The following is a 23728-nucleotide window of genomic DNA, read 5'->3' as shown; positions in this document are numbered from 1 at the left end:
AAAGTGTTCGCGCGTCACGCCGAAGACCCGGGTTCTATTCCCCACATGGGTACAATGTCTGAAGCCAATTTATGGTGCCCCCCGCCTTGATTTTGCTGTAAATTGCCAAAAGCGTCGTAAAACAATACTCACTCTGGTCCAGTCTCGACTCTTAAATTGCTGAATGTGAGATAATTATTCAGTGATTCACAAGAGAAGTTTTGCCGATTTCTCGCCGACCATGCATACAGGCTGTTAGTATTGGATAGATAATATTAATTGCTGGGCAGTCATTACACAATAATTGTTTGTTTGTTTGTTTGTTGTATAACGCTGCACTCAGTAATTTTCCAGCTACATGACGGCGGTCTGTAAATAATCGAGACTGGACCAGACAATCCAGTGACTGACATCATGAACATCGATCCACGCAAACTGGGATCGATGACATGCATCAACCAAGTCAGCGAGCCTGACCACCCGATCCCGTTGGTCGCCTCTTACGACAAGCATAATCGCCTTTTACGGCAAGCATGGGTTGCTGAAGACCTATTCTACCCCGGATCTTCACGGGTATATTACACAATGAAAGCACATCGCGCTATGGACAAGTGATCACCAAACTACATTACTGCCTGGGACAACAGACTCTGCCACAATAGCTGGAGAAGGTGCATGATTCAACAACATGCTTGTCACAGTCGACCAAATCATTTACATGCTGCGCATTCAACACTGGATGGAAGAACCACTAAGTCACAGCTGGTGTCATTATGCACCTGCAACACAATATACAATAGTAGCATACTCTTTCGTGCACGGCAGTATAGACTGCCGGGTGGTCTCTGTTTATCACAACATTAACTAGGGTCGCAGAGACGAGTTATGGCAGCTTTAGCATACATTCGAAAACCCGGGCGGTGAAGCTTATAAGTGAGCGCGCGGTTGTGCGTGTGTGTGTGTGTGGCTGTGTGGCTGCTTGTACTAGTCAGGACTAATGCCGGTTTTATAGCGCTGGACCACTGAGATACCATGCCGCAGTTTAACATGAATACCCCACTCTGTCTCAGAGATGACCAGTCCTTGTTTTAGCGGAGCACAAGGCATGGTAACAACAAGTACCATCTTTAACGTATTTTGGTATGACGTGGCCGGTATATCGAACCCACGACCCTCCGCTCCCCGGGCAGACGATCTATCCACTGGACCACGGAGGCGGACCACCACATAATGAAACACCGTCCATTACATACTGTTCCTGTGTGATACACACATGTACCTCAGTACTACCCCTGAATTGTGGTAACCCCCCGCCCCCCTACTAGGCAATAAATGCCTCAACAACAGATTGTTAAATGTGTCAGAAGACACCGAATCCCAGGTGATAAATCAGCATGCCCACACTAGGAACAAGGCAAACATACAAGCTCCAAGGTCTATGTCTACTCGGTGTGAGCTAAAACTTACTTTTCTGACGAGAACGTCGGTACAGTTGTAACGACAAGGACATGTCGCTCAAACACATTGTACCACAGACAGAGAGGTGTGCCCTTTATACGTATCCAGAGTGAGTGTGACAACCACATCAGCTTCAGAGGAATACATCTGTCCAGCGCGAACTTCCATTTAGTCAGGCGACTCTGGACACTTTGACCATTTACCGAGCACAATAGAGCGTCCGTTCCAAGTGTATGAGACGGGTATTAACGTCAACGAGATTGTATTCCAGTAATAGTAATCCAACTTATCCCCATGTACGATGACAGGTTGACTATACTAATCCCACCTGAAACAACACAACACACGGTAAGCTTTCCTTTCTCAAATTACGTCCTTAGCATTAACACTTAACAGGGGTTCAACCGGAAGTGCTATAATCCCTTACTGGTTGCAAAATGTGCACTCCACTTAATCGCAGTTTGTAGGACAAGCATCATGTAAGTGTTAATTTTTCATCGGACATCATAAACCGGAAGGTCCACCATTTTGCAAACACGGTTTCTTTCAATGGGCCAATTTACAATATGATGCTATCATCTCGCCTAGCACGAGGTTTCACAAAGGAACTCACGTTTGTTTATGTATGGTCTCTTGTATCTACATAATCAAATCCAGCGGAACAAGGAGATCTTTTGTGTAATTGCTGATTTTAAGATTTCACTTTTGAATTAGCAGAATGGTAGAGACTTTTATTTCTTTTATGATACTGTTATCCCTTTCATCAGATAATGTGATTGAACCCAGGCACTTCTAGTCGTGTTTACAGTGGTAGACGGATGGAATGAAGTATTTCTTCAAATGTCCTATGTTAATCATCTACCCTGTTCTCGATGGTGGGCAGGCTACACAGATTTTACAGCTTATCATCTGATCATCATTAACTGACAACAAGCTTAAAAAATGTATCATTTTCTTACCAAATTTTGTCACACGAAGAAACGATCTTTAATTTACAATACAACCGAAATTCAAACGTGACTTATACGGCACATTTAATTTCTATGGCACGCCAGTTACCTGCCTATATAGCTATTACAAAAAGAAGAATTTATAAAATAAACTGCAACCACATTTGAGCTTTTGAACTTTTGAGCTGTCAGTATCGGCTAACTACACATGAAAGGACTGAAGGAAATTGGGTTGAGAATACGATCTTCAAAATGCTTCAATGATTTGGACATAAGGTGTGAACATAGACAGTCTAAGAATGTGACTTACCATATCTAACAGGCATGTACTTGGTGCAATAGTCAATTGTTAAAATTACAATATTTTAGGAAAACTCACCAACAGAGAAAAGGAGCTCACGTCGCTTTCATGACAGAGACAGTTTACCTCCGTCGGTACCGCCAGACAACACCAGAATGAGAAGCTTGACAACGGCACGAGAACTGAACAGTCTGCTTCAAGCATTGTACTGTCCCAGTTGTGGAAAGCAACATCATTGCCATATGGTTGACGCCCATTACACAACGCTTTGTGCACTGTAACCATTGCCCAGTCAGGTTGGTTTGGGTAGGTGTGCATAGGCCAGCAGACCAGCGTGTTGCAGCTACCACATAATTGTAATGCTCCTTTACACTCAAGACAGGCACTTGTTTAGAAATGTACATACTCAGTGTTTATATCGTTTAGTGCATACATGCAAGCGCTGGTGTCAGACTAGACATGCAAACCGTTGACGTCAAAGCTGAATGATCCTTTACAAACGTTAAACGGCAAATACAACTACAAGCACAGACTACAGATACATGTGTGTTGTATCTGTAAGAAGATGTCAAGAGGTCCATACTGAATACATTCCCCTGGTGACACAACACTCAACGAGCAGCCTAGCACCACATAGACATTTGTGGTATAACGCAGCAGTGGCCTTTAACTATGACCTTTTTACAAATATTGCAACCAGTTACCAAGTGACAATGATGGCTCTGTGTTTAGTCCTATTGTGTTAACATGAATTTCAACGTACATTATATACGCCACATTAAATAAACTGCAAACACAGTGTCCTGCTTTCAGTCTATATTCAGCATGACTATTCACATTTACTGAAGCTATGTTTCAAAGATTGTTGTGTAGTAATTCCTATAGTACATATAATATATAGAATGAAGAGTGTTTTATTGGAACGGCTTATGTTGAACTTGTTACCGGCCTGCTTGCATTAACGGGATCACGTTAGTGGTAGCGGATAAGTTGTGTTGACACAGTGTGGGTCGTGGGAAAGTCTCACGAAACACGAAAGAAATGTTTGGTCAATTCTGAACACATACAATGTAGTTTACTGACCCAATGTCTATGGCATAACAAGAACCCGCGCATTAAACAGGACTATTCAAAAGTGCATCATCGAATATCCAGCTTCGTTTTGAGACCGATTCACAGAGCTGAAAATAGCTGTTCAGTCAAATGACTCTCAAGGGCAAGACAAAACAACCTGTGCGACGTTAGATAAATGGTGACGTCACTTCCGAAACGAAGTCATAATTGCGAACGGGTACAAGGTTTTTATCAGCATGAAATGGACATATAATATACACTGGATAATCGAGGGTGACAAAAGTAGAGCACCTTTGCGCCCAGATCTGGGGTCCCTGCAATACAAGGCAGCACTGTCAACCACCGGTGTTCCTTACCCAGACTATTAGTTAAAGGGCAATCTGTGACTCTCACATCCACAAAGTAATCGACATGCCTTAGGTATTTTACTGTTGTCCACAGGGCCGCAAGATGACACTCAAATAGGTGTCCGTTAGTATGTGCTGTGTAGTAGGCCACAGCCCCCTCTTTGGCCTTCACATACAGGATGGTAGCAACTACAATCACACCATGCACAGGTAATAGCCTCCCTTTCACTTGGTGAGCTGGTGATGCTGTAGATCTCCCTTTTGAAGAGTACTGACTGTCTGGTCAGCTACTAGTACAGACAGGGCGTTATCAATACATGTTTCTGTCCCGCTCAAACAGCAGTCTGCTCGGGTTCCAGGAACTATGGGACTGTGAGACTACCAAGGAGGGGATCGGAGGGCTGTTATTAGTCATGCTGCTTTGTCGGTGTGTACTGACATATGATAAACACCACTGCTGTCGAATAGTGCTGCCTACTGCAAATCATTCCAGATTGTAGATAGGGATAGCATTACCACGGGCTAGTGTTGGGTTAACCAGTATCCACTCTATATTCTATACACCTTGTTGTATATATGCTTACGACTGAAGATAGTGTGAAAAAAGACTAATTGGTAAGGCTCGCGAACGTTTGGGTCGCTGTATATGAATACCTAGTAACTTACTGACCCAACCCGTAACGATTGTAGATGGGGCAAAGGACACAGCGGCTGATCAGCAAGTAGACAGGTCTCATACAGCACCTCGGATACACACAGACGCAGCTGGCGGGAGGTGTAGCTTGGAAAGGTATTGCAGTTTTATCAAACCATGACAACTTTGGAGGAAAACCAAGAGCAGACGTTCACAACTACGGTAAAGCAGGGGTGTGGTGCTGACATACGCTTATCGGTGGGTTCAGCAGTCTTACTGCTATATAGTAACTTGTTGGGCGTTGTATTGTAATGAGTTAACTGCAGCTGTTCTGTCGTTATGGACGTACAAACATGACCCTCTATGCATCAAACAATGGTTTTATTTTGCGGTTGGACTTTTGTCAACGACTATTCTGAAACAGTTGTGTTCTAGTCTGAGGCATCATGCACGTGCTGTATGGGGTGACGTTGACAGCAAGTTAGCATATGTCTCCTAGTCTGGTCCTTGGTGTTACTTGACATGATGTATTCACGGCGTACACCAAGCCCCGGGGGGTGCGTACATGCGTTAGTATAGGTAGCTTCAAACCACAGAAGCTCGTTATTGGTCGGTAAATAAACATATATATATACCCCCTATAAAGAAGTAGAGAAAATGCGTCAGTTGACTAGTTCGATTCTGCCTGAGTGTGAAATCTACTTCCGCTCTCCTTTAAGCGTTTCAGAAACAAATCGACCGTGATATCGGTGTAAACAAAACCGCCAAGATGGAGTGACGCTCTTTCTCCCTACTTATATATAGATGGTATATATGTTTATTTACAGACCAATAACGAGTTCAAACCTTCCCAAGTCAGGGTTTCTGTGATCATCGCGATAAGCTCGATTTCTTCACGGTATTTTGTACAAATGCGCACGTTCTCATCGCGTCCGTGACACTATATCGTTTCTACTGTTACATGAGTGTCACCTCCGTCGCAGTCATCATTGCTCGAACCTGTTAACAATACCTGCTCCATATCACAACCAAACAATACTTACCAGCAAACGGGTGTTTCTTGGGTGCGAATTTACTTCCCTTGTTCTTGCGTAGGAAGGACCACACCGACGTATTCAAATTGAAGTCACACATTACTCAGGGTATACAAGAACTCCAATACTGAAGTTGCACTGATCCTGGTAAATCAGGATTCTGTGTTGAGGACTGTTTGCGCCATGGCAGAAAGAGTCACGATAACCTTGCAATTTGGTCAGTCAAGTTGATGCATGTCAACCCACAGTACCGTTAACGAAAGATGCTGTAGTATACCACCTAAAATAGGGCACTCTCGTCGTAGTGATGTCATCTGCAACGACGACGTCTCCCGTCCCCTCCGACTCAACGGAAAGGTCTCCCTCAGAGCAGGGCACTATGGTCCACGGGAATGAAGCATGTCTAAACTACGTGACCGAATAACTAAAAGGGTCTTTACAATGTTCCTGAATACACCAACTCATCACAGAATCATAAACATCGCCAATGAGCCATTCCCCCAAGTGCGCACAGATCGCTCTTTATGTAAAGGTCTTTTCGGAAAGCAAATTGAACACAGAGGTCATGGAAAGCTAACACGAATTCGAACAGAGGTGCCCTGTTCACCAGTATCGCTGGATCACACCCAGGTCAGTAGAGAGCCTTCTGGAGATATTGTATTCCCCCAAACAACATATGTGTCAATTCCCTTCCATCTCGTGAGAATCTCTTCAGCTGCTTATTACCTGGACGTACGTGTCTATGGTCCCTGCTGTGAACACAGTGGTGGATTGAGGACGCTCGGGTTCCCCCCGAATGTAATATCCTGTTGTCCTTCGGTTATTCCAGTAAATATTAGAAAAACTGTCGGTTTTCTGCGTACCGTGAAATACGTCCGTAATATATCCGGCAGCTGTGGCGTCGTCAACCTAACATTGTAGTATGTTAAAGCAGTGCGGTAAAACACCCGTCGTTACACGGTAGATGCAATCCTGAGTACAATCTGCCATGTTTTTCGTTGGGTGTTTGGATAAAAAAAATTGTAGGACAACATGGACAAGGTTCTAGAGTTTCGCAATCGTATGTCGTTAGGTTCTATTATAATTATAATGAGAATTAGGGCCGATTCTAACAGCATTCCAGTTATATCACGGCGTGTCAGCTTAATGTGGGAGGAAAGTCCGAAGTGATGCAGGTCTTAGACATTTACCACTTCGGTGAAACCCAAGAGCACGGGTATGGTGCTGATAAACCTAGAAACATAATCGGGGCGAACCGGGATTCGAACCCACAGTCATAGGTTTCTGGCGGGTCAAAGGGACGCAACTCTGCACAGCGAATTGCGGCGCCTTAGACGACCTATTATAATTATAAGTAGAAGTTGTTGCTTTTTGTTTGTTGTTTAACGCCACACTCAGCAGTATTTCAAGACAAACCAGTGATTGATATTATGTGCAATGACACGCCGATGACACCTAATCTGACAATCTGATCCATTTGGACCCCTTACGACAAACACAGATTGCTGGTGACCTATTGTAACCAGAATCTCTATGGGGGTCTGCATCTATATAACTGAACATATACTCTGCGAAAAAAACAAACGCAAAAGTAGTAAAATTCGGCAACATAACATGCACGTGCAACATCACTTGTTAGGCAATTAAAATATTGGGTTTTCATTTTCATACCAACACAATCTTACAGCAAGTGAAAAGCGAAAACATGCCACGACTGACGGAAGCCCAACGCAACAACGCCATCGGCCTGACTGCAAACGGGAGAATCATCTTCAGTTTTTTTCTACGTAGCACGAAGCACCATTACAAGACTCACCTTGAAAATCTACTGTTCCATGTGTGCCATATGGAACCTGGGTCAATTACAATAACGTGTGCTAATTGCCATCGGTTAATTATTTAAATTATATGTAAAATATACACCTAAAATAACTATTGCCTTTCTTCTTCTTTTTGCAGAGCATATGTTTTTTGAGTCGGCCAAACGCAATCATAGTTGGAAAACACACTACGGTTTCATTCGTTATTGTTTCTTTGGTTTGGCAAATATGTGTACAGTTTGATGCCTTAACAACCATTAACCCCATCATTTTCCTTCGGTGCCTGCATACCAAAATCTATATGTAGTTAGGAAACGACCATTCGATAATATTTTGTGGGGAGGGGGGGAAACCTGCATTTTGTATCGAGATTTAATATTTTTTCATCTTCAACTGCAAAGCCAGATATATTTTTTATATTCTAAACCGTGACCAGCAAATAAATATGATAAATATGGCGCACATAAACACACAGGCTTTAAACTCATCGAAGCACCCCTTCCATGATGTGTCTGAGCATGGCGCATGTCTCGCAAATCCCACGTGGATGAAGTCTGTACCTGATGATCAACGGTAGGAAGTCGTTTCCTGCTATTGGACCTACAGTTTATATACAATCTGTTGTTGAGTTTATCATGAACAAACATGGCAGGGGTGGGCCTGAAATGATTGGAACGTATACTCTGGTAAAACGGAATTGTTTTGTGGCATTGATCCCTCGTGAACTGACATATATTTGGGCTACATAAATCCATGGCGAACCTGCCTGATTCTTACTGTAGTGACTGGTGGGACTTTTGAATATGTATAATCCTACTGCAGTTGAAAAGCTTGACATAGTTCAAGTATTACACCATTATAGGAGGGCAGAAAAGTTACAGTTCCTTTGTGTAATCCACGCAATATTTGTATAGTCTAAAACTGCTAATTTTTACAATACCCCCGCCGTGTACTGTACAGTTAAATAACAATATTGATACGAAGAACGTGTAAAAACGGCTCGGGTTGTTATGTGTTTGTTGTTTTGGCGCCGCAATATTCCAGCTATATCCGCCTGTAAATAATCAAGTCAGGATCACACAATCCAGTGATTGACATCATCAGCATCGATCTACGCAATTGGCATACGACGACGTGCATCAACTAAGTTACAGAGACTGGCCACCCGATCCCATTAGTCGCCTCTTACGACAAGCAGAAGATCAATTCTAACTCGGTCAAGTTGTTATAATGTAAACGGTGTATGAGGTTTAGTTTTTTTTCAACTTTCGATATAAACACAGTCTTCTACATCTACCTGAATGATTGTGTTAAAGAAAGAACGGAGAGATTCATCTGGTGGCTGGTGAAACGAGAAGCACATACATGATGCACTGGAAAAAAACAATCTCATTAAAATCAGATCTTAGTTTTCGCTACCGTTTGTTTAGCGATAGATTAACTAAGATCTGAAATTAATGAGATTGTGGAAAAAAACATCGCACAGTAAGTCAAGGGAGGTAACTCTCCTGTACCCGAGTGCTTCTGTGCTTGGTTAAAGAAATGTATATGACTGGGAGGACAGCCCTGCCAGCCGGGAACAGGAGACACAGCCACCCGCCTACGACTCAAAAGTCCCTGCAGCTGCGATGGTTCAGAATTCCTTGGGCTATTTTTCCGCGACACCAATGGTGGGGAATTGCCTAAAAAGCTTCATAGACTTGTTGTTTCAAAAAAGATGTGGAAATTGTAAAACTTTACGATGGACAGACGGGCAGGCAGACGACAGACGAAAGAGCTCACTTGAACATTTCAGGTGAGCTACAGGTGTGTTGAAATCTACAAGATTTAGAAGAAACATTATCGACTAGCCAGTCAGCAAAAGCACTTACCGTCATCTTTGATTTCGTTTTGACCTGTGTCCCCACTTTCCTCCTGTGACCAGCCAAGCCGGTGCAAGGTATTCTATAATATAAAATACACGGTTAATGTATCGTAGTGCCATAGCGTAAGTCAACTAACTAGCTTCTTGGGAGAAACGGTTCTAAAGTTTTAGACAGGTGATGTGTTTTATTTGACAAAAGAAACCAAGATCTTTTTAATCTATCCTTTCTTATAGAGTGTCTCATTTACAGAAACGGCTATAAACCTAAGGAACGGAACTGGATGTATGTCTTAATTTATCAAAGCAACATATATAGTTTGAGTGCTCAGAACAATGTACAAGTGTATAAGTTAGGGATTTTGATTTACTATAAATGATATCAAAGATCAAAGAATATTTATATGATTTATTGTCAGCTTGTACTGTGATTTTAATGTGATGATATTAATTATTTACATATTTCAGAACCGCTATCCCGCGAACATGCATGCCCCATACCCAGCGTCTTATCACCACACTGCATAGTGCTGTTTTTAACACTACTACATGATCTCCTGTCGATCAGCTCACAGAAACATTTACTCACAACTGTTCTTTCACGTGTGTAACTCTCGTACCGCCACTGAAGTGGTTTCAGAAATAGTCTGATTGTTGTTATAAATACCGCCCCGCACCCCGCACACACACTGTATACACGTCCTCCCCCACCCCCTAACATCTCTCTCCTCCCAGACTCCCACCCCCTTCATGCCACCTTACGCAATCTCAGTAAGAATGGATCTTTCAATACAGATCAATATCCAATCAATCACTTATTTGTATAGACGTGTACAAGCTGAGTTTCTCTCTTGTCTGACATCTACGGGTAATCCAGATATCGATTATCGATCTACTAGTGATTGATATGATCAGAGAAGCGGAGGCAAAGAAGCGGAGAACTGGTAGTCACAGAAACATTAGCAAATAAAGGTGAATTTAGCTTCTGTGTCGCTGAATATATGTCACGGTCTATTGTTTCAAAATAGATATTTTTAACAGTGTAAATAACACCTTTGTCTTACGAAATGTTCCGATCTCAGTTTCTCAATCGGCAGGTACTGATTGTAAGACGAGTGAATGAGCTTTGAACAGTGTTTCGGTCTTGTCATGGAGTAACAGTTGTGTGTGCGAGGAAAGCCCGAAGTGATGCTGGAGACGTTTACAAATCTGGTGAAAGCTACGAGTACGGGTATGGTCCTGACAAACCTAGAAACATAATCTAGGATCAGAACCCATGACGCATAAGGGACGCAATTCTGAAGCACAGCCTATGACAGCACCTTCGACGACAGGGACATTCATGCCACAGATGTAAAGGGGGTACTGGGTTTGGCGTCCTGGAAACCCAGGTCTATAATGACACTGCCACGTGGGATATACATGCCACGATCCCGTTATCTATTTAGTTGAATCAAGTTGCTCATTCAACTTTCTGCCAATGGTGAATAAATTGACCTGTTCCAGGCTTGTACACAGTGATCTGATATACACTTCTATCAATAATTGACCACTTCTAACTAAGAATAAACCAGGGAGGTCATATATACATGCAAACTCAATATTTAAATATTTGACAGTGAAACCATAATCACGCATCGAAAAAACGTAATGAACCAAACTGTACCCCGTTTCCCTCTTCTCAAAAGCACACTTACGTCCTGTGTTTAAATGTTATGAACAACGAGATCCTAACGATATCATTCTGCAGGTCTGATGTAGTCACTTTGACTCTACCATCAGCGTCGTGGTACATTCTATGAGACCGCACACACACACACACACACACACACACACACACACACACCAACACACACCCACCAACACACACATATATATATACTGAGTCAAATTAAAAACTTCACATTTTTAAAAGTAATCCCATATATGTTATACAACGGACATGTATGTTGGTATGTTGGTACCCGTTTGCTGTAGACGCGTCTGTAAATCATAAACAGTCCGTCGACTACAACCCATCGTCCTTGCGACTCAGCTACGGACGTTCCCGTCTGCAACATGCCGATGGCACGTTCACGTTGCACATTTGAAAGGCGTGGCATGACAAATGGCCGTAAAGACTTTTGATCTCTTGTGTTTTTCTTTTTTGTTAATGACTGCTAACAAGTATGGCTGAAACACGTGCGGTATTATAGCCACGTGACCAGTTGCACGTGAAAAAACACTTTTGCCACTATAGTGCTGTGCACATGATTTTGATCGATTCACCTGCACAAAAACGGGTGTTATCTGAAGACAATACGTGGCCATTACTGTTTAAATACACAATAAGGGCCCACAATGATAACTGGTCAAAATGTTAAAATGGTAGGATTGTGAAGTTTTTAATTTGGTTCAGTATATATGTATACACTTTATAAGATTGTCAAACATAGCAGTGACGTAACTGCGGGAAACCGTCAACAATATTTCAATGTCTTAATGTCGATGAATGAAGCGGACATTTGATATTGTAATTATTCTTTTTCTTACCAAACCATTACATATATGCATCAGTCCATTGAATGTTTGATGAAAGAACTTGTTTGATGAAGTAATAGTGACATATCCAATAATGCCATATGTAAGGCCACTATGTTAACTGAGTAAAAAATCTTCAACTTCAATTCTTGATCCATTTGGGTATTTGTTACTGCATGTGGTGACCATATATTGTTGCATCTGCATTTTCAAACGTTCGGGACAATTTGTTAAAAATGAAATAAAATTTCATCAAGTTTACTGACAAAACAATATGTGAAATGCTGGACTTCCTCGTAGATAACATCCATGTGACATCTGGGCATAAGAAGTAGGCATCTCTATGGGCGCAAGTGTGATTCCCTCCTCGCTGATCTGTTTCTTTATGCATATGAATCGGAATTTCTGCTCGGATTGGTAACATCAAAATACAGGAATGTGGCCAAGAAGTTGAACTTCAGCTACAAGTATACCGATGATCTGATATCGTTCAATAATGGTCAAATAGCGAATGCCCTTCAACTGTACCTGAGCTAGAAACGAAACAGACCCGTGAAACCGCTTCATCTATGCCCACAGATTCAGAGTGATAAAGGAAAACTACATGTATGGTTGGTAGATATTCCACCACCTCAAGTCTTTGCATGGTGTCTAGATTTCACAACTTTTGAGCATGCTTTTTCTACGAAGATTTCAAAGAGCGTCATACGACTCTTGTTTAGACGTTGTTTGATTAGGGTCGCAATACATTCAAGGCCCTAGTAAAGCTTTCAACATTTTATGTGGTAGACAAAATTTGAGGCATCAGTGACTAAACTAGTGTCCAGTGCAATTCCCTATTTTGACTTTCCCGTGTTTTTGTCTTGAACAATTGACTTTCTTTTGCATGTGTTTGTGATGAGGGCTATCGGTGGGGTAGGATACACTTACCCATTCGCGAACACCTGGTGTTATCACTAATTGACATGCTTATGATGTAGTGGAATCGTGATATAGTTGAAAAAGGGGGAAGGTACATTTGTTCATTCTTCGTGTTGAAAACATGTCTAAAGATGGTTCCTCGACGCCAAGGCAGGATCTGTTTACGCTGATCACCTGCTGGCATTAAAAGCTCCATTCGGCGATAAGAGGTCTTCGTTCTACCGTAATACAGCATTCTTTAGATAAACAGACTTCCAATTCAATTCATATCTTCTATATTTGGAGAATATTGGCGTTGTTTGACACGCGACTTTACCAGAAGCCTTGGTTCTTACAGCAACAATGACCGTATTACATGGGATTTATTTCCAGTAACTGAGACAGGGTTTTCTCATTGTGTTGTGATGAAGATAATTCATTTCATATACACAGAGTTGAGGTAGTATCTCCATACATACAATCAACTTCAAACACAAGCAGGGCAATTTGTCTAGTTAATTCGTCGGCCCAGTTTTGCAAATGGTTTTATTGGAAGGTTGTCATCATTCAATACATGCCCCATTATGCTTCGTTGTGCTACAGTACACTACCATACACTACACCCCGCATTACCCTACACTATGATGTACTGCGCTACTCTACACTACACAAAGTTACTCTACATCACACCACAAACCACCAAGCACCACACCACACCACACCACACCACACACACCACCAAGCACCCCACTACAACACACACACCATACCACACACCACTAAGCACCACATCACACCACACCGCACCACACACCACCAAGCACCCCACTACAACACACACACACACCTCTAAGCACCACACCACACCACACACCACCAAGCACCCCACTACAACACACACACACACCATACCACACACCTCTAAGCACCACACCACACCACCAAGCACCCCACTACAACACACACACACCACCAAGCACAACGCCACACCACCAAGTACCGCACCACACAACGCACCCACCACAAACTACACACCAGACCACACCACACCACACCATATAGCTAGACACTACATTCCACACGATTGAAATATATTTGCAAACTTCATTGTGTTTGCCATAAGCTACCAAGTATGTCTTTACAGATACCCGCCATCTATTCCCCGGCCTCTGTGTTTACTGAAGTATTTATTGAGCTTATGATATGGGACGTTATAGCCAGGGGATATTTTTCTGCAGAATAAATTTCAGAGATACCACTCCGAGGTCCGACTTAAGTACAGACACAACTGCTCATAAAGGCATGTTAAATCGTGTTAAGTATTGATATTGTATTGGGTGCGCTGTGTACATGGACTGTGTATGTTTACATGTCATGAAAAAGGTATTTAATGAAGACAGATGTTCATTTCCCCTGTTTTGCTGTGACAAACACTAGATCGTTAGCATCTTCCCTAAATAATCTGTGCCAGATATACTCTTGATTGTCTTGTTTAATCCCGTAAACATATAGTCTTTTTTTACATTTACCATCCGTTTTTGTTCATTCGCAGACAAACTACAATATTGATTTATGTATTTTTTATATGAGACAGTTTATTGAAGGAGTGCAGGTATTCTAATTCCCTATAGTACTCAAGAGTCTGGTTCCTACGTTTTGTTCACTTCATGGTTTCCGGTAATGTTTTGGATCCACGTCCAGGACCAGGACCAGATTGAACTGAATGTACATTCAACATTAACCTTCATCCTTTACTCACCATATTAAGCTGTGAAAACCCGTTTCTCGTAGCCATGTCCACTCTCTGCAAACTGTCGTCTGTCTTGAAAGTGTCATCTGTCCGAGTGTCGTCTGCTTGCGGTGCAGGTGTGAGGGGCAAAGGACATCGCTGTGTCGTCCGCTTCCGCTTGGTGACAGAGTTAGGGCGGGAAACCACGGGGGGTCTGCGGGATTTAAAACATCGATAGATAAGAAGAGACGAACTAGTATCACGCTGTGTCGCCATATTTTGCAGAAGGGATGATGGCTTGCCACTTCACTTAAGCTGTGTGTCACATATGCACGTGCTTGTCAGGCACTTTGGACGAAAGTATTGTAGAAAGTCCATTCCCTGCAGTAGACAATCGGGTCGGGGGCACAGGTAATACATCACTGTATAGACGTTTTGTGTTGTTGCAGTCTTAGTCAATTATAATTTGTACGCCCACAAGAATCTTGCCATCAGAAAAATACTTGTGTGCTAAAACTTCGGAAAGTTCAATTTCTGACATCTGCCCATGAACAAGACGAGCACCTGTGAGTGAACCTTTGTCATCAACGTGGCAGTGCAGTATGTTTAACATGGCCTGAAGAACACAACCCCAAAGTCTCATTACCTGATCAATTTGAACCGCGACCAAGGACGATTTGCATGGCCATTTGAGGAGATTTATCTTTCATCGGGGCTTAACAATAAGAGGATTCAGCCCCGGTCGAGAATCGTTGTCATAAACCAAACTTAGACATGCATCCACAACCAGGGCCACAAATCGTATAACAGCTTAAGTTTAAATTCTCTTTCAAGTTAACCATACTTGCGTCATAGTCTAGAACCGTTCTACCCTGAGAAAAGATTAATGAAGAATTTACTTTCATCTGGTTGCGGGTCTTCACCGCAATGGACAGCTGTCACTCAATGTACACAAGGAATACTAACTGTCTGCTTAAACCTGACACACACATAAAAGCGTATTTACAATGAAGACAGGTTGGGTGATTACAGAGTACATGAAATAGACATAAAAAAAATTGTCCTTGCCAATTCTAGCAGCCACTGCACTATATGGTTAAATTTTCTGTAGCGTAAAACAGGCAGTGATGACTTGGGGTGGAGTTATGGGTGTCGTTGTACACGTGTATCATTCTCAAAGGATTTATTGTATTGTGTATGGTTAGAATCGGCAATTGCACAATTTCAAATATATTTTCGTTTACCTCGTTTGACGAAATTATTTCCCCTTGGCAAATATGTTGCTTATTGTTCCATGAAATGGGAAGGAAGCCCATTCGTCTAAGGCGTGAGTTTGTAATCCCTGTTTCACCCTGACTATGTTTTTAACGTTTATCAGCACTATACCCGTGGGCATGCACTGGATTCACCAAAGTTGTGAATATCCAAGACTTGCATCACTTCGGGCATTAAGCTAACATGTTATTTCATGAAAGAGAATAAATTGGAAGATGCAGAATTTCTGCATTGTTCCTGGACTGCCATTTATTTGAAGGTTTATCCTTCACGAACAGGTGGATGTAATTTCTATGGCTGTATCCGACACGAACAGGTCCATGTTAGCTTTGTCGGAGTCAAGCATCACTGCTATATTTACATCACCGATTGTGTAAAAGCTAACCCTGTCTGTACTCTATTGTATCAGATATTACAGAAGAAGCAGCATTTGAAACAAGTGATTGTGAGAGGACACAAAAAACGAACTATGTCTAATTAACCCCATTCATCGACGCATTCGCATACGCACAACATACAACGCACTTGTTATGCGTGTGCCTGTGTGATACAAGCATCGCGTCATGTAAGTAATTGTAATCAGTTAACAAGTATCTCCTTCTTCAACAGATTCAATGGTTTCCAGACACCTAGAGTCACGTTGAATGCGAGCCAGTCATATAACTTCACAAAGATTATTTTTTGCATTATTTTGTATTATGTCCCTCTGCCAAAATGAACAAATTTGTACATATTCGAAAGAAAGCGGGGAATTGAGATAAAACGATTAAAATGATTGGGTCATGTAAACATATCGTGGTATTTAAACAGGGAGTTACAGACGCGTGTGTCATCTGATACAGCACACTTTCTACTGCTGTCTGTAGCGACACCCTCACTGCACTGGACGTTTAGTCGTGTATGTCAGCTTACCAAAGACTCTTTCATTGAACTCATCCCGTCGCGTCACTTCATCGCATCTTCGCGTGTTCGCAACAGAACGCGGAGATAAGAAGATACGAAATTGAAGAACTCAACCACTGTATTTAATCGTGCTGGCCATGAATAGAACTAAAAGATACGCGTTCTGGTACAAGTCTAAAACATTCCTCTGTACCTCCAAGAAGTAAACCAATTTAACATTTTAACCATTACTGAAATGATTATGGCACTCATCTTCGAAATAAAAGCGACAGAAACCATTTCCATTAAGAAATGTTTACTAAAAGCAGAATTTATTATACATGTATGACTCCGACTCTTTAAAAATCACTACCAACTAGTGATGATACCAGGTGTTCGGAAAAAGGTGAGCGTATCCTGCCCCACCGGTGGCACCCGTAACAAAACACAATGCAAACGAAATTCATTTTTTGACCTGAAAAAATAAATCATAAAATGGAATTGCATCGGATATAGGTTTGTCATTGGTGGGCACGATTTGTCCTCCCCATGTCGACCATAAAAAAGATATGCTTTCTTATAACCTTGTCTGTGTGTAATACTTTCTTTAAGTGAGACTTTTTAATTGAATAACATTGTTCGTACCACACATATACAGTAAGTATCAGTACAGAGTAAATGCAGAAATATACATACACTTATTTCTTATGACGGCAACATCTAACTCAAATATACTTTTGGGAGTATTCAAAACTGCCAGTATACCGAAGCTATTAAATGAAATACGTCATATTCGCTTTGACAATGAATGTGCACGAGACTACATATTGTCAGGGGGTACTTATGTCTAAAGATGAGAGTGACAAGAATTCTATTTGGTTACATGTAGCCCGTGGTTCCGTCTCTGTGTTACCCCTTCAGAAGGGACCTTTCCTGGATATTTCATAATCTCCTTTTATCGTAAACGTTTGAGAGTTTCGTATTGGTGAGATTACTTTTGAGTCAATGTCGCCACTCCATTTGAAACTGACGGTTGTCAGGCATATAAGGGACCCATGTTTATCAAACATGGAGGTTTGGGTTTTTGCTGGGGCCAGTGAAACAATCCTTGCAATCTGAACTTCTTGAGCACGTTTCTTACATATACAGTGACATTTAGACTATTTTAACTAGATTTAAGAACGACTCCCTTTTCAAATGTGGCTGCAAACCGGATCTTTTAGCCAATATGTGTTTCGCCATTGCCTACATTGGCGCGCTGCAATGCCTTGGAAACTGCAGTGGTCAAGGTCAGTCATAGCATCTTCCCAATAACATAATTCACCTCAATAAATACATTGATATTTCTAAAAACCGTATTTTAATTTATAATACATGCGAAAGGTATACATTGTAGGTGCAGTTTATAAGCAGTTAACGTGCATCTTTAATTACCAATAGCAACGCGTTGTTAGTGACGTGACTAGGCCACCGACGAGATGTTTATGACAACACTCGTAATGAACAAGAGGGTCGTGCGACACTGGGACTTGGTCTTATTGGAACAAAACTGTCATAAACGTGAAAGTGTATCACTTGTTGTGGTAAAGCTGTCATGGCGTTGTGGAGAGGTATAATGTACAATTACCTTGCGTAGAACAGATGAAAATCTATTTTCGGATCCGGTGTGGCAATAAAAACAAAGAAATCACAAGTAAAAGAAAAGATATGCGTGCAGCTTGGCATATTCCCCATCTAAATTTGAAGTTATATGAACAATCTTAGATTCTGAAAACTGATTAAAGTATGCCATTGTTAAGAATTAAACCATCACCTGATGGTAGTCAATCAACACTAATGATTCCATTGTAGCGAATAATAATTCTTTTATATTGCTTGTGTGCAGATCGAGGCTTAAGAATCTGGTGACAGAAATAAGAATGAAAAAAATGTACTTGAAAAAAGAGGTTCAGGCAGTGTCAGTGGTGTAGGCTCATACGCTGAAACAGGGTTGTGCTGACAAACCAGTATTGGGAGTATTATACAGAACAGATGATGTCAATCTTAGTCTTCCATGTACGATATACAAGTCACAGTACAACCGTATCATCATAAACGATTATTATCACACAATACCTTTTCAGTGTATATTGATCTATTGTAATCACACAACACTTCTACCAGCACATGCTCACAGAAGCCCTTCAGCATATACTGTAACATGTCCATCTCACAGAAGACCTTCAGCATATACTATAATATATCCATCTCACAGAAACCCTTCAGCATATACTGTAACATGTCCATCTCACAGAAGACCTTCAGCATATACTATAATATATCCATCTCACAGAAGACCTTCGGCATATACTGTAAGATGTCCATCTCAAAGAAGACCTTCAGCATATACTGTAACATGTCCATCTCACAGTAGACCTTTACCATATACTATAATACATCTATCACACAGAAGACCTTCAGCATATACTGTAACATGTCCATCTCACAGTAGACCTTCACCATATACTATAATACATCGATCACACAGAACACCTTCAGCATATACTGTAACATGTCCATCTCACAGTAGACCTTCACCATATACTATAATACATCTATCTCACAGAACCCCGTCACCATATACCATAATACATCTATCACATAGAAGACCTTCAGCATATACTATAATACATCTATCTCACAGAATACCGTCACCATATAATATAATACATCTATCACACAGAAGACCTTCAGCATATACTGTAACATGTCCATCTTACAGAAGACCTTCAGCATATACTATAATACATCTATCACACATAAGACCTTCAGAATATACTATAATACGTCTATCTCACAGAAGACCTTCAGCATATACTGTAACATGTCCATCTCACAGTAGACCTTCACCATATTCTATAACATATCTATCTTATAGAATGCCTTCATCAGAACATACTTAAAATATCCATCTCACAGAAATCCTTCACCATATTCTATAGCATAGCCATCTCAGAGAATACCTTAAGCATATACTATAACATATCTATATTACAGAATGCCTTCATCAGCATAAAATGTAACATGTCCATCTTACAGAATGCCTTCATCAGCATATAATATAGCATATCCATCTCACAGAATGCGGTCGTCAGCATATATAATATAACATATCAATCTCACAGAAAACCTTCACCATATTCTATAACATATCTATCTCACAGAATGCCATCATCAGCATATAATATAACATATCAATCTCACAGAAAACCTTCACCATATTCTATAACATATCGATCTTACAGAATGCCTTCATCAGCATATATAACATATCCATCTCACAGAATGCGGTCGTCAGCATATATAATATAACATATCAATCTCACAGAAAACCTTCACCATATTCTATAACATATCTATCTCACAGAATGCCATCATCAGCATATAATATAACATATCAATCTCACAGAAAACCTTCACCATATTCTATAACATATCAATCTTACAGAATGCCTTCATCAGCATATATAACATATCTATCTTACAGAATGCCTTCATTAGCATATATAACATATCTATCTTACAGAATGCCTTCATCAGCATATATAACATATCTATCTAACAGAATGCCTTCATCAGCATATATAACATATCGATCTTACAGAATGCCTTCATCAGCATATAACATCGCATGTCCATCTCACAGAATGCGGTCGTCAGCACATACTAAAAATATCCATCTCACAGAAAACCTTCACCATATTCTATAACATATCCATCTCACAGAATACCTTCAGTATATACTATAACATATCCATCTCACAGAATACCTTCAGCATATACGAAAAATATTCATCTCACAGAATTTTACAGAATTCCCTTATCAACATAAATCACATCACATCCATCTCAGAATACCTTCATCAGAGTATTCCATAAAACATCCAACCCACTACATACCTATATCAGAGTATACCATATGTATAGAATACCTTTACCATGTGATATCCATCGCAAAGACTACCTATATCAGCAAAAACCAATCTTACAAAATACAAACGACAGCAGATATTCTATTGAAGATTAATCATATACTAAAAATACATTATAAATTGTGTGTATCGCCTTATATCCCTGTTGTGAATACAGGAAGCACGTTTGTCAGAGAAAGCATACAATGTGTTATTATATTATAATAATTGTCTTTGTGGAACAGGCCGCTCACATTGGCGCACAGCTACAGTGTTCTCCTTGCTTCGGCTGGGCGTGACTGTCACCCGCTCACATTGGCGCACAGCTACAGTGTTCTCCTTGCTTCGGCTGGGCGTGACTGTCACCCGCTCACATTGGCGCACAGCTACAGTGTTCTCCTTGCTTCGGCTGGGCGTGACTGTCACCAGCTCACATTGGCGCACAGCTACAGTGTTCTTGCTTCGGCTGGGCGTGACTGTCACCCGCTCACATTGGCGCACAGCTACAGTGTTCTCCTTGCTTCGGCTGGGCGTGACTGTCACCAGCTCACATTGGCGCACAGCTACAGTGTTCTCCTTGCTTCGGCTGGGTGTGACTGTCACCCGCTCACATTGGCGAACAGCTACAGTGTTCTCCTTGCTTCGGCTGGGCGTGACTGTCACCAGCTCACATTGGCGCACAGCTACAGTGTTCTCCTTGCTTCGGCTGGGCGTGACTGTCACCCGCTCACATTGGCGCACAGCTACAGTGTTCTCCTTGCTTCGGCTGGGCGTGACTGTCACCAGCTCACATTGGCGCACAGCTACAGTGTTCTACTTGCTTCGGCTGGGCGTGACTGTCACCCGCTCACATTGGCGCACAGCTACAGTGTTCTCCTTGCTTCGGCTGGGCGTGACTGTCACCCGCTCACATTGGCGCACAGCTACAGTGTTCTCCTTGCTTCAGCTGGGCGCGACTGTCACCCGGAGATTGCCAGCGTTCACCAATGTAAAACACATTTATTTATATTATCAATTACAATAAGAATTTTTCGTCCAGAAAGGAATTGAATTCTAAGCCAGTACAAGATACAACATGAATAAAAAATGAAGAATTGCTGTAACACCAAACAATAATTGTCTGTAGAGACACGTTCTGTACGATTGAAGCTAAACGAAGAAATCCATCAATAGCAGATGAAGATTGTGCCCATGTTGTTGCAGGTGAGACGAAGATGAACTATATTTCCTGTCGTTATTTCCCTGATATTATTTCTTGTGGTTAGATGGTCACATCAGTATTGCCTGAATAATCACCGAAACATGTACTAAATTGTCAATCCATCATCGTCAGATCCAGATTCCTCGCACAGAAAGTTCATATGATTATGGTTTTACGCCGCTTTTAGCAATTTTCCAGCAATATCACGACGGGGGACACCAGAAATGGGCTTCACACATTGTACCTATGTGGGGAATCGAACCCGGGTTTTTTTGCCTGAAGTCATTACATATTATTTGATTTTGGCTGTAATACTGAAGATCCACAATTACTATTTTTCTACATTATTGTATAGCGGCAATAACTCAACTTTAAGCTTTACTTTGTATAATCATTATCAGTGTTAAATATATACCTCTGAAATTCCTTCCTACTGCGCATGTTCGAGGATGAGAATGGCCAGTGTTGCTTATAGACATCACTCACACTGTCCCGCATGGCTCCTGGTGGAGCGATGGTCGGTCTTGTTCCAGTCGGTACCCACAAAACTGGAATTCTAGATACTGTGTTCCTCTCAATGGGTGTTAACTGTTGCACTGATGTACCGCTTCTAAGATGTGTGTCCGGTCATAACAGTATTAACAAATGAGTGGATATGTCTTCATAAGATTGTTAACATCTGTGTACAACTGCCTCGTCATACGAATGTTATAGTCAAATTTGACTATAGTTGTTTGTTACGAATAAATGACTGTCACCACTTCTCGACTGAGGATAGCTCCATTGTGTGATATGTGTCCTATGGCCTCTCCCCAACAGCTTCCCCACATGGCGACAACACGATCTTGCGAACCAGACTGCAACCACGTTACTCCTGGCCCTTCTTCTGTGTCACAGTTCATCACTGATGTTCAACACCGGATATTTCTCAATTCCGTCTGGTAAAGATCGCAAAGCAATGTGACTTTCTTGATTAAGAACAACCTAATGGTGGCAGTTACTGCCGGCAGGTGTCATTGTGTTTCCCTTACTTCATCAATCATCCATTTCGACAATGTTCACGCGAATTAGCAATTAATGTAGTATATATGGTGTTGGTGAACTCGCTACACGCCTATAGCCACTTCAGTGTGTGATGGTAGCCGTCTTGTAGCAATCACGCTCTGCCCTCACAAGTCACGCTGCCTCTCCAAAATACTCATAAATCTACAGCATGTATATAAGTACACACTCCGAACTATAGGCCATGGCAAAATGTTGGCCCTAATCTCACGTTTTCTGCCTAATGTAAACTATACTTTCCCAACCACTTACCAGCTATGCCCGTCACATCTTACCTGCTAAAACCCGAATCTTGGTCTCTCTTCTGATCCTTCCCATTTGCCGTCTGCTCTTCTTCCCCTGTCGTCTGCTCCTCCTCCCGAACTCCCGGCACCTCCCACACGTCCTTGTACATCGTAGTAAGGAGCCCTTGGGCCCCTCTCAATAAGCCCTCGTGCATAGATCCCATTTCGATTTATGATCATAGAAAGTCTATGATTTACAATAGTGCGAAATATCGTGAGTGTAGTCCATGGACAACTCCGTATGACGGTCTCAGATGTTTATGTCACAGATATGATGCCTTCTTTCTGCGTGACCCAACGTTAAACGCGTGTTTCAGATATGACCTACTCTCTACTTAGCCAGCTATTAGGGGCCTTAATTACTGCCATCGCATGAGTCAACCAAAACTCACTGAAATGTCAACAAATTGCATTACAGCACCGTCATGATACTCACTATGGTTCTGTTCACAATTTCTGGTGCCTTT

The 23728-nt window shown here is 41.5% G+C and overlaps 1 protein-coding gene across 4 annotated transcripts in view; it reads right to left on the bottom strand.

Annotated features, from left to right (window-relative positions):
- LOC139447842 (uncharacterized) overlaps nucleotides 1–23425 on the bottom strand; it is a 53344-nt gene extending 29919 nt beyond the window's left edge. The window contains exons 1-3 of one of the 4 annotated variants that reach the window (XM_071229320.1): nucleotides 23253–23425; nucleotides 14638–14821; nucleotides 9469–9541 (exon numbers count right to left, since the gene is read on the bottom strand). In XM_071229320.1, coding sequence (XP_071085421.1) covers nucleotides 9469–9541; nucleotides 14638–14821; nucleotides 23253–23425 — 430 coding nt within the window. Of the gene's footprint in view, nucleotides 1–1446; nucleotides 1766–2766; nucleotides 2847–5786; nucleotides 6190–9468; nucleotides 9542–14637; nucleotides 14822–23252 lie in introns of those variants that run through there. The other 3 variants (XM_071229341.1, XM_071229335.1, XM_071229328.1) reach the window with 3 other exon arrangements.
- Between the last annotated feature and the right edge of the window lie 303 nt (nucleotides 23426–23728).

This window comes from Haliotis cracherodii, unplaced genomic scaffold (genome assembly GCF_022045235.1).
Source record: "Haliotis cracherodii isolate W230 unplaced genomic scaffold, xgHalCrac1.p SCAF_10, whole genome shotgun sequence".
In the NCBI taxonomy this organism is placed as follows: Eukaryota; Metazoa; Mollusca; class Gastropoda; order Lepetellida; family Haliotidae; genus Haliotis; species Haliotis cracherodii.
This window is presented reverse-complemented; position numbering and strand designations above follow the sequence as displayed.